Source organism: Tauraco erythrolophus, chromosome 2, assembly GCF_009769465.1.
Source record: "Tauraco erythrolophus isolate bTauEry1 chromosome 2, bTauEry1.pri, whole genome shotgun sequence".
In the NCBI taxonomy this organism is placed as follows: domain Eukaryota; kingdom Metazoa; phylum Chordata; class Aves; order Musophagiformes; family Musophagidae; genus Tauraco; species Tauraco erythrolophus.
The window spans coordinates 130990116-131002677 of NC_141466.1; the positions used below are offsets into that span (position 1 = coordinate 130990116).

Below are 12562 nucleotides of genomic sequence, written 5' to 3' on the forward strand. Positions count from 1 at the left end.
CGTTTACTTATTTTATTTTATTTCCGCCCCCCCCCCCCCCCCCCGCCCCGTCTCAGCTGGATAAAATACAAGGGACTGGAAGCACAGCCAAACCTCACCCTCTTCTTGCCGCAGAACAGGGGCAGCGTCCCGGCCGCTTCTCCCAGGTAGGGGCTGGGCGCGGGGCAGGACCCGCTCTCGGAGGTGCTGAGTGCGTCTTCCAGCGAAGGAGAGCCCTAAAAATATTCCCGCTTTCTTTGTTTTTCCTTTCTTTCAAGGTTCACGATGTTGACAGCTATGTTCTTGGCTGCTCTCATTCTTATTACAGTGCATTCACAGGAAACTGAGGAAACCATAACATACACGGTAAGGTTTAATAGAGTTTGAGATAATTACTGCTTTGCAGGGATTCTTTTCTAAATGACCCTTAAGAAAAACCAAATTTCTTGCCAATGTATAGCATGCAGTGCAAAGTTCTTTGAGTTCCAATGTTAACCATAAAACAAGCTGTTCCTGGGCTGAAACAGTGTGCTCAAGTTGAAGTTGACAAGATTGAGCAAAATGGGCTACAACTGCCTGCTCTGAAAAGCTTATCTGTGTGCTCAGCTTGATGTGCTGAACAAAATTATGGGGTTTTAATATTTTTTTAATCCATTTTCATAACGACAGGGTCCATAGAAGCTTCATTTGAAACATATTGAATTTGACAGATAATTAGGTCAAACATTCTTTTGTGTTTTCTTTTGGATATTTCAAGCTGGTTTTAACAAAATGCAAGTCCTTCAGAATTCATTGCTCTTAATGAAGCATCTAAGTCCTGGAGTGATTATAGGGCTGTTAAGTTTCTGAGCTGGTTTTGAGCAGTGTTTTTGCATGGCTTGATAAAACTTTCCCACTGGGTATGGAAATAATGGGAGAATATTGTACAAGAATAGTGGAATAGGTTCTGCTTGTAACCAAGTGATAGAGTAAGAGATGTAAAAGCTTTTTTGTAAGGCTTTTTTTTTTTTTTTTTAATCTGCTTGTGTTCAGTCTTTGGCTTGCATAATGCATGTCATAGAAGGAGTGGCAATTACATTGGCTTGGGCTGGGGAAAAACCTGCATTTTCACATCTGATTGCAGTTGTAATCCCTGCAACTTGCTTCATATGGGTGGACCTCTGAATGTGCGTACAGACATTAGCGCAATGCCACACAAGCAGAAAATTCTGCACACATGCAAAAAGTTAGAGAGCCCCGGCCAAAAATGGAGATTGTGTCTTATACAAGTAATCCCACTGAAGTCAGTGGGATGGCTCAAGCAAGTAAATGTTGCAGAGTTGGACCTTATCATAGAAGACGAGGCTCAAAGAAGCCTCAAAGTGCGCATCAGGAAGTCAGTCATAAAATACATTAACACTGGGCTTTAGAAGCAATAGATTTTTGAAAGTTAGGAGTACTTCTATTTAGAGGCTTCTGTGATTTTTGTTTTTTAAGTCCTTATATATAAAAGTGGAAACTGAAGATCTAAGTAGCTTTTGAAAATTAAGACTGATATAGGGATTCCACCCCACTCCTTTTCTGCATCTATTACATGTTCTTTTAAAAAAAATCAAGTAGCATTTTCTGATAAGCCTATATGGTTCTGTTTGTACCAATGGAAATTTTCTAGCATGTATATATGAGTTGGGTTCCTGTGCTCATTTTCAAATAGGTCTTAGCATTTATTTGCTTCAATGATTATTAGACTCTAATCGTGTAGAACTACTTAACAGAAAAAACCCTTAGCTTTTTGAAATTTTACTCTTAGGATGCTACTGTTTCTCATGCGTACCTTGTATTCATTTCGGGCCAAATCCTGTTCTATTGTAAAAGTCCCTTCAGCTGCAGTAATGGATGGACTTGGCTCCTTGCAGTTAAATAGACAGTACTTCTGTTGTGCATTAACAGGAATTGGGTGATTCAGTAAACGCATGAATTGGCGCTGTTTTCCTTTGGGTTTGTGTTTTCATAGCTATAGTAACTTTGGTGTTGTCAACTCAGCATGTAGTCATTCCTTTGGAGATTGAGAATTGTAATACAATTTGCTGTCCACTTACCCCTTTGGAAGAAAAAGCCTCCGAAGTTAGAATTCGCTGCTAGGTTTGGCAGATTGCTGGTGTCACCTGCAAGTGAAGAAAATATTTTCAACCCTGATGCTGAGTCAACGTCCATTAGTAACAAGTTCCTCCAAATAACTTGAGGATAATACATGGAACAAGTGGACCTTGGCATCGGAAGGTCAAATTTGTCAGTATAGTTCCTCTGCAGCAGAGGAGTTGCAATAAGATTTAGCTTGCTTGACTGTGACTAATTACATTAGCCGACTCGATTCTTTTTTTCTGTAGGGCCATTAAAGCAATACCCTAAGCAGCATGGCATGCATATGCACCTACACAGTCCAGTTCAGTTGATTCACTGGTATTTTAAATGTGTTTGCTGCAGTTGGTAGCATTGTAATACTTGCTGATCAGTTTCTGTAACCTGCGATTACAATTACTGTGCTCCAGGCAATTTAATGCTTTTGGGCAGGGAAATAATGAAGATGCCTACCTAGCTGCAGGGCAGAACAGTTAAAACTTTCCTGAAGCCACTAGTCTGCGTTGAGATGAATAGTTGCTGAGTACAGTCTTGTTGGAATTTTGCAAAGTCTTATTTATATAAGTAGTCCCGCTGTTATAAACTCTAACCGTTTATTGTATGTCTCACAATATAAATGGTTCTTCCTAGACTGCAGTTCCTGGAGTCGTGTGATTAAAAAGCATGTGAATGAATTTCCAGCTGCCATGGGATCCTTCCCCATTGCTAAAGTGCAAATGGGAGAGAGGATGGAGTACAGGGACATAGAGGCCCGTTAGTCCCCTTGGCAAATCATTCCCAGGAATGGAGGATGTTCACCTGTTGGAAGGCAGTGAACAAGACCAAATTTCAGAACAACTTGCTGCTTTAAGAATATTTTCCTACTAGTCAGCTAGGTCAATCCAAAGGTTCATCCATTCCAGGATTCAGACGCTGACAGATGCTTTAAAACAGCGTACAGGAGCAAGGCGAGGAGAAAGTGATGCTTGTCTCACTTTGTTCCCCAGCCCAAACAAACCCTACCTACTCCCAACAAGTGGTATCTTAGGAACTTCCCAAGATAGAGACTCATGCTCTATATACTTCTTGTTGTTCCTGCCCAGCAATGCTGTACCAAGAGCCATTTTTCTAGCTTACCAAGGTATGCAAACATTGCATGTCCCTTAGTGTCAGGCTTTGAGTTCATTGAAATATGCTCAATTATCTTTCCAAAATAAAGAATCCTGAGTAGCCTAATTTTTTTTTTTTTTTTCTTCTCTGTAGCAATGCACAGATGGCTATGAATGGGATCCTGTTAGGCAACGGTGCAAAGGTACAGTAACTTAATTTTCAAAGACAGACTTGCCATTGGTGTTCTGTTAAGTATTAAATAGCCCTGTTTTGGACAAGGAGGTGTGCTCGCATGTCTCGTGTTATTTGTGTTAATGGCTGTTGCAGAAGGTTCAACTGTTAAAAGCATGACTTGTGTTGTTGCTAACCACAGATATTGATGAATGTGAAATAGTCCCAGATGCATGTAAAGGTGGGATGAAATGTGTTAACCACTATGGAGGATACCTCTGTCTACCTAGAACAGCGCAAATTATTGTAAATGAGCGAGAAGAAGCAGCAGCTGAATCCACTAGTGGTCGAAACAACGTCATTCGACGGACTCCAGCTGATCCTCACCGTGCCCCTCCAAACCCAACTCATCAAATTCAGTGTGCAGCTGGGTATGAGCAAAGTGATCACAATGTGTGCCAAGGTAAGCAAGCTGCTGTGTGTTTTACTTTCAGTGTAATTGGAGTGTGTGTGATAACAAACCTGATGCCTGGAAAATGGCAGCCTGTAACTCTTGCATTTACTAGAATGTTGCACGGTTAAACTGGACACCTACATGCTCAAGTTATGTAAATAAAATATATGCATGTTGTTACTGTTCAAGGTAACAAAACTTGCAGTTTGTTGCAGCCTTAAAGTCTGTTCCGTCTGTTTCGGGCTAACAAGTAGAATTCATTCTGTTGTCTGTAGATCCTCAAAAAAAAGCCCTCCATGCAAGTAAGCAACTTCAGTCAAACATTTTGTGTTGTATTATGTCTGGGAGAGGCAATGCTTTGAAAAAAGTAGGGAACACAGCAAGTCCTGTGATGGACAGTTTCTAAAGATTTGCAAAACTATGTATTTTTCAGTAAATGAATGCTGAATGGAACAAAAAATAACCACTGTATGAACTTTTGCTTAGACCAGATTGTAATGCAGAAGAATACAGTGTTTTTATTACGTATGAGGAATATTTCTCAAGTGGTAGGAACCAAACATCTGAACAGCTCGTGCTCTTCTGGTCTCTATGGAAGTAGTTCTACGCAGACCCTGCCAGCCTACTTCTAGTCATAGTCTAGCCGCTCTTTGAAACTATGGCAATGAAGAGCTGTCATCTGAGCGTACGCACACCACACACCGTGCCAAAATTCTCAGAGTATTAGCAATGCTAATTGTATGCCTTCAGGAACCAGACTTACAAGCGCTACTGTAAACTTAGACTGTTTCATTTATTATTTTATATAAATAGTTTACTCTTACGCTTGCTGAAGTAACAACTGTTTTGTCCGCCGTTTTGTTGTCTTTCATAAAAAAATATATTCTACTCCTTGTTCACAACCTCCGTTTTCAAGCACGTTAGCGGGATACCCATGCAAACAGAGGGCAAAACTTGACCCCCTGGTTCATCTTTTCCACTTTGTGGCCCATAACAGTATAATCATACAAAATAGTACGGAGTGACTATAATCAGGGCGAGCTGTAATATACGGTGGCAGTTCCTTTCTCCCTGGTATTCGTGTATACAGAACATTATTTATCACTAGTAAGTAAATTCCCTGTCATTCTGAAGCATAGTAATCATCGTGGAGGCTGGATAAGTTATTTTCGTAGGCAAAGCCTCAGAGTTGCATTTCTGTCACTCGAATTCAAGAACGTCAAGTAAAGAACCTACCGCAGGAGGTCAGTACCATGATCCCCTTAACCCTGAGCATTCATTTAGGGTTATCAAGGGAAAAATCAATCCCAAGGATGGCAAATGGTTTTTGCCTTAGTTTAACCTACCAAAGTAGCAGCAGAACTAGGAGCAGAATCCCAGACTCTTGTGTTTGATCCGATAATCCCTCCTTCAGGTGATACTGTGGCTGGCACTCACCTTCACTGGTGAATTGCCATAAACTGCTTCAACTTTAGCATATTACAACGTTTTTGTTTGACTAAAAAATGCAAGTAATGCTAGAAAACTTCCAAACACGACCATCGCTTTTGCTATAATGTTTTAGGCGTATAAAATGGGGATAGCATAGGAAAGTTTAACAGCGTGGAGTACCAACATCCTACATTCCAAATCAAGGTGGAGAGTTAGGGTTAACTTAGAGACTGACAACTAGTTGAGGTTTTTGTTTTGTTGAGGAGCAGATTGGTGGTGATACACTACTGTTGTTTTACTCTGTGCTCAGGCTTCCTGCAACTTGCAACTAAAAATTTATATTCCATTCCAATTCACAAGTCTTTGGTTAATTTATAACCACTAACTGTTGTTATAGTACCAGAACTTTTTAACTAGCAGACACACAAACTGTGGTGAACGCTTGGGCTTGACTGAATCAGAGTTTTGCTACTAATTTCCTCATGCCAAAATTTCAATCTAAATGCAGAAGGCACGGAAATATTAGCGTTTAAAAGCTGAAATATATTGTACTGAATGAATTCCAGCTGGAAAAAGGGTAGCGGACAGTGTGCTTGAAAGAAAGGATAAAAGACTTTTGGAGCACTTAAAGCATGCGTTCAACTTCACGGTCTTCATGCTTTTCACTGCTGAAAATATCTTATAAAAGATAATCTTGATCAGCAATGGTCCCACTGTGGATTTATTTAATTACGGTTAAAAGACTTTGCTATGATAACTGCTTGAGGCTCCTAGGGAGTGTAACTTACACATATAGTCACACTTAAGCTTGTTTTATTGTTTAGTAAATCAAATATGAAGTCCAGCTCCTTCTAATTGTTTGCAGATGTATGACATTTTCCTTCCAGTCCAGCAGCACTGAGTATTTTATAACCGATGTGAAAGTGTGGAGAGCTCTGTTTAAAACAATAACATGCTCTGAGGAGCTGTGTTACTGACATCACACTAGAGCACGAGGGGCCTTCTGTTTTAATACAGATGTCTGCTCACTTTTTTAGAGATGGCAGGATGAGGGTACGATGGGCCAAACACACCCGTGTTGGTTTCTGTGCTTGGAATAAGCACGTGGAAATGAACTAGTCCTGTTGGACTTTCAGAGGCTTCAGTGATGTGCTGAGCTTCATCGTCAGGTAAAGCATGATGCAGTGTGGCCAGATCCCATTTCTAGTGACAGCAGTGAGAAACATTCAGAGAGACGCACGATTCTCTGCCCTTCTTGGTCTACCAAAACATGGCCATGTGCCTGAGTTACAACAGATACTTAATACCTTCGTAAGCTCTGACCTGAAGAAAACAAATGATAACTCTGATATTTGTCAGTGTTGAGAGTTTCCTGTGCGCAATGCGTGCTGTTATTTATTAGAGACCACCTAGCACTCGATTAGCCCAGCTGGCAGGCTGATAGCAAAGCACGCTGCCTTGCAGAAGACAACTCCACGAAATGACTGCAGTCCCTTATGATACATGTCATTTTTATAACTACTGGGGATCAGAAACACGTTCTTGTATAATCGTGTTGATATTAGATGGGCGTGTAGCAAAAATTTCCTGGGAAATTCTTAAGAGACTGTGCATGAGCAGTAAGTGCCAGGAACCCCCAAAACTGATGAGATGAGAGGGGGTGATTTTGGAGGAAGATCTTTTCTGTAGAATACGTACAGAGCACTGAGTGTTGTGCTTCAGCTTAAAACACTTTCACTATATCTTAAATTCCGAGTTTATGACCTTAATTAATCCTCCCTCTCAGTATGGTCAGTTCACACTTCACTGTCACTTCCAAGTTTGCCTTTAACTCCACGGTATGTGTGGCACCTGCCAGCACTTTGAGGAAGCCACTCAGATGTTCTGACATGTCATTGTAAGACTATCACTCAGATTGGGAAAAGAAAAAAAAAAAACAGTAAGAAATATTTTTAAGCAAATTACTGAGTGATCTGATATTCACAGACAACTTTTGCCAGATAAAAAACGTAAATAGCTGCACCCTTGCCTGCCTACAAGACTGAATTGTTTTCTGCTGTGGTGTCAGGCTCTCTGTGATTTGAGTCTGCTCCTATTGAAGTCAAAAGAAAATCACCCAATTAATTCAATTTTGTCAAATCTAGTCTACAAGAAACTACTAGCTTTTCCTAGAACATTAATGACACTTGAATGAAAAAAAAAGACCAAGCAAAGGTACCAAATAACTTGTAAACTTGAGAAGGGAAAAGAACTCTTGTTCTTGCCTTCCTATCACGCTGGCAATACAAGCAATAACGTAAGCAAACTTTTTTGCTCCTCAGCTGGATTAGCTTCCTGTGTTTCTCCAGTCTCTTTATAACCCTTTGTGCTACGATGACTGTAAAATACAGGGTGGGAGGGAGATTGTCATAAAAGATACCTACATGGAAGAGGGACACATTTTTCCAGATAGTTCAGCCTAGACTTGGTGGACATTGGTTGCTTTTTTTCTTCTCTGTGCGGGGAGGAAAGGAACAGGCTTGTTTTCTGTGCTGGGTTATTTCTCCCCTGCAAAATGATTTTAGGGATCTCTTCCTTGATAGAGGTTAGGGGGTTTTTTGTTAAGTTTTTGAGTACTTTTCAAACTAACTTACCATACTCAAGCTAGGCTTTTACCTCAAGAAGTTAACTTAGTGTAAATGAGTCAAATAAGTCTAAATTTTGCATCTCTAGATTTTTTTCTTTTTTTTTTTTAAGGCAGGAGGGACAAGGGGGAGCTGTTCATTATCTTTTGTTTTCTGTTCAGAAATCACTTTATAGTATGTATCTGTATCAGGGATGTTCAAGTAGCATATAAAGGACACAAAAGTTGGATAAGTGCAGGTGCACTCAGGCTGGCGAGTCAGGATGTGCCTCCAGCAGGATGCTCCTCATTGACATTTTGGCTGGGGTGCAGACCGCGCTTCTGAAACGCACCTCCTGATGAGCTCCGCTTAATGCGCTTTGATTTGCCTCACTGAGCGGTCTTGGAACATGCAAACCAGATCCTGTTGGGATGAAACTAAAGCTGAAATGCACTGCAGGAGTGCTGCTAATACGCCGCAACCACTAATGAGCGTTCAGGCTCCAGGACCAAATTGGAGAGAGCCGAGAGAGCCCAGAGAGCCTCAGAAATACACGTACTGGGACATTGGAGCCTCTGCACCGACTTCTCATCTGCCCCTATAGGTCCACACTATTTGATAAGATAGACATAACCTAAAGTACACCTGTAACAGTTTCTTAGGCTGGCCCCAGGAATGTTTTGGAGAGCCTTTTGTCAAATCCTGCACCATCCCAAGTTTTCCTGCTTCTTGTATTGAAGGAGTACTTTTAAAAGAGCCTGACTTGTGACAAATTTAGTTCCAGAGTTGTTCCTCTCAACAACACAAGACCTGTTTAGTTGAGGAGAGAGGCTGTGGTAGGAAAAACAAGGTCTAATTACCTGTTTTAGGATGCCATTAGTTCATCAAAGTGCTTCCTCAGGCACAGTGCATATGTACAAGTGTTTGCTGCAGTTCTTCAGCAAGCGGAGAAAACTCCTTGCTAGCAGTAGCCACCCTAAGAGACTGACCTGGTTACACGTGCCATTTGAATGCTAATTACTTGGAAAAGCTGTAGGAATTTTACAGGTCTAAAACAATCCTCAAGGATACAAGCTGTTTTCACAGCTCTTTGTACTAAGTGTTCATAGACACTAATTAATTTCTTGTACGTTTGGGCACATCATGCGGAGATCATCTTTCATCAGCCCATCCTGAACCAATTGTTCAAGCTGTTAATCTGTGAAACCGCTGCGTTTTGCTGCAAAGAGCCCTTTCTGGAGCATCTCTTTAATAGCCTTGAGGAACCAGAGGGGAGGTTGCAAAAAACCATTTTGTTCTGAGGGCCTGTTTCTGGGCATTTTCAAAATTTGGCCACTCTGAATCATCTTCCCATCTGTGCTGTTTGCACAGCTGTGAGTGTCATGTCAAGACCTTGGATAGATATTCTGTGTTCTGTCTGACCATTTTACTGTGAACATCCATCACGAGCGTAAATACTAGCAGCTGCTTCACTTCCTTTAGTTACTTACTGCTTTTCCATTATTCTGACCCCTGCAGGAGTGTGCTCCGTTCACTGCAGCTAAAGATTCAGACCATATGCTCATCACACTAAGTGTCCTGGATTCGGGCAAGCTTCTGAAAGCTGTATTTACCTTAGCTTCTTGAGTTGTGATTGTAGAGGCAAGCGCTAAACTTCCAGTTTAAGTAAACTCATTAGCAGTTCTCATGGTTCCTTGTTCAGGAAAAATGGGATCGTACAGTAGTGACATCGACTGTCATACTTTTGGGTTTGATTTGTTGATTGTAAAGCCCGTTTGCTTAGTAGCTCTGAGGAGGCTAATGTTTTGACAGACAAAACATAGCAAATGTATTCAGAAGGCACATGGCCTGAAGAAAGTCCAAACCTCCAGACATCTGTCCTCCTTCAGAATTTCACTAAGTTGGAGGTCTTTTTCGTAACACAGTCAGGAATAACACTAGATAGCGAAAGGGAAGAATGTGCTTATGTCTGATCCTGACTGGGCATCCCAGTATACTTGGCACCTCATTAAGAGACACAGAGTATTTCTTTATCTCTTCAAGGAACGCTCAAGACACAAGCATCCTAAAAGTCAGTAACCCTACAAGGACTGATAGCTGTCATCTGTCGCATTCAGTAGCATCGGAGCGCACAGAGCATGATTTGTGAGAGCACAGGCTGGCTTTTCTTCCATGTTTCCATACCTGCTGTCAACGAATCGTGGTCTACAGCACTGCAGCCATATAGAAAGTTTCCCTGGCAGCAACAGCAGTGTGAGAACATCCTGGCAGCTACTTTTAGCACCCTTGGATAATTTTACAGCGATACCATTGCCACGTTGTGGCTAGATTCTTTCTGTCATACTTCCGTGAAAGAATTAGAGCGATGTTCTCAATGTGTTTGCTTTGAGCAGGTCGACAGTTATTTCATCCCAGACTACTGCACTGCAGTTCTTTAGCCTGCTGAGAAAGGCGGCGTGTTCCTCCTTTCTCCAGTTGTTTGCTCGGGGTAACTTTCAACCAACACTTTTTCTCTGTTTTCGAACCTGACTCCTGCTTCAGATTACTTGGTATATAATGGAAACACTCTTCTCTGTATTTTATTTTCATTTTTGAAGTTTTTGTTACCAAGTCATCTTTTCTAACCCTAGAACATTTCTAAAGGATCTCAGCATTACAAACACACAGATTTTAAAGGTCCGAGACATTTCTTGAGCACCTCCAACAATGGGACACTAGTTTAGCAAGTGGGAGAACTAGCTCAAGAGCTGAAGGTCGAAACTGTTATTTTCCTTATTTTATTCTCTTTCCAAGTGATTTCTTAATTTCTTTTTTATGGTGGCAAAGGAAGACGATAGCTACTGTTTATCTTTAGCTTTCTATGTGTGCCAAACAAGGCTTCCCACAAATACTGAAGTGGTCTGTTTGATTCTTCCCTGTGCCACCTAGAGATGCCTATATTCCTCTGAACATTCTTTCCTAAGAAAGAATATCTGCTACACTATAGCCAAGTGAACCAGTCTCCACCATTACTTGAATTGATGCCGTTGTTTAAGGCTTGCTCTTTTGCCATTTTCCTATTGTCAAGGACAATAAGAAGATAGCATTATAGAATCCCCTACTAGTGAAATATTTTTGGTCTGATGGAAACCACAAAGAGAGTAATTTTGCAGTTCACCTTACCAGGTTGCATCTTTAACATTCTGCATGTTTTTTGGTGTAGTCATCTATTCTTGTACAGCACTTTGTCGTGGCAGCCCCTTTGTCCTGTTACGTGTTAACTGAGGAAAAACTACTGCTTTTTATGCATGGGTTTCACATAAGTTGAGCTTGGCTATCTCCTTTCATTATACTTAAAGAATATTTATTCTCATTTTCCCTCTGTGGTGCTTTTTGAGCTATTTTTTTCTGAACTAACATCATTTATGCATGTTCTGTAATAATTCATACAAAATTTAAGCATCCTTTCAGCTGAAGGGTTCTTATCAAAGGGAAGTTTGCGACATACCTGCCAAAGTTTGATCGCTTCTGTGCGCAATATTAAAAGATCTGAACTTGGCTAGTAAGATGTCTTCTCTCTGTATGTGACAAGAATACATGGAATAGGTAATCAGCCATATGAAGTTCATGGATAAAAGGCATGAAATTTCACAAAGATCTGTTTTCATCTTTATTTTGCTAAGTTTTGTTTTCATAGCAGCCAGAAAGTAATAGTTTTTGAGAGAAAACTATTTGCCATTATTCAATATACAGCAAGATTTAACCTGAAAGGATATATTAAACACGCGAGAGTCCTGCTTGTACCTTCCTTCATTTACGTTTTAACTTTACTAAAAATACAAGAGGGATTTGCAAATTACAGAGCTATGAAGTAGTTTAGCCTACATGTAGTTATTATAAATACCTTTTATGCTCATTCACATTTGTGTTTTATTTGTTGATCTGAAATCATGTTAAAAGTTGGTTCTGTCATAAGTATAGTAGAGAAACATCTAATCTTTGTTATGCATAATTATATGGTAAAACCTGTAGCTTTGAAGCTGAAAAAAGTTACTAAGAAAACAGCATGTGTTACACACACTGTTGTAAGCTACAGTGCTAAGTTCTTGAGGCCTGGAAATGAATTAGATCTCTTCTGGCATAACGTATCCCAATCTCTTAATTAGGCATTTTTAGAACTAGATATTCATTAGACCTCTATCTCTTGCTGTTACTGAATACCTTAAATAAGTAACTTCACCTAACTGAAAAATGCCCCATAACAATTCTGCAGTTAGAAGTTGGAGGTTGTTTTGGGTTCTTTTGGTGGTTTTTTCTTTTGTGTTTGGTTTTGGTTAGTTTTTTTGTTCAGACATCTTTCTCGTTTTCATTTCTTATTATCAAAACACTAGTTTTTAGGAGGTGAGAAAAAGTGTACTTTTTTCATCAAGGATAGTGGTGATGACCATACATATCTAACCACAGAAATGAGTAAAATTCTTAAACAGGATGATAAAGGATTCACTGTATGAAGCTGTACCTCCTGGGAAGAGATTTTTACTTTAGGAAGCTCCAAATCTGTCTTTATTAACTCCCGATTTAAAAAATGCATGCCTTTGAGTGGACGTATCTAGACATCATTTAAGCTTATTTAAAACACATCTGGAAAGGAGAAGACATGGCTGAGCTTTCTTTCACAAGCTGAATTTAATCTGGAGTAAAATTCTCTTCTGATGCGTGACCCAGAATGATATAAGCA

The 12562-nt window shown here is 40.2% G+C and overlaps 1 protein-coding gene across 6 annotated transcripts in view; it reads left to right on the top strand.

Moving 5' to 3' along the window:
* Nucleotides 1–264: 264 nt before the first annotated feature.
* EFEMP1 (EGF-like fibulin extracellular matrix protein 1) overlaps nucleotides 265–12562 on the top strand; it is a 47134-nt gene continuing 34836 nt past the window's right edge. For 5 of the 6 annotated variants that reach the window (XM_009977423.2, XM_086631143.1, XM_086631142.1 and 2 more), the window contains exons 1-3: nucleotides 265–345; nucleotides 3340–3388; nucleotides 3560–3820. In XM_009977423.2, coding sequence (XP_009975725.2) covers nucleotides 265–345; nucleotides 3340–3388; nucleotides 3560–3820 — 391 coding nt within the window. The remainder of the gene's footprint in view (nucleotides 346–3339; nucleotides 3389–3559; nucleotides 3821–12562) is intronic. The other variant, XM_086631141.1, reaches the window with a different exon arrangement.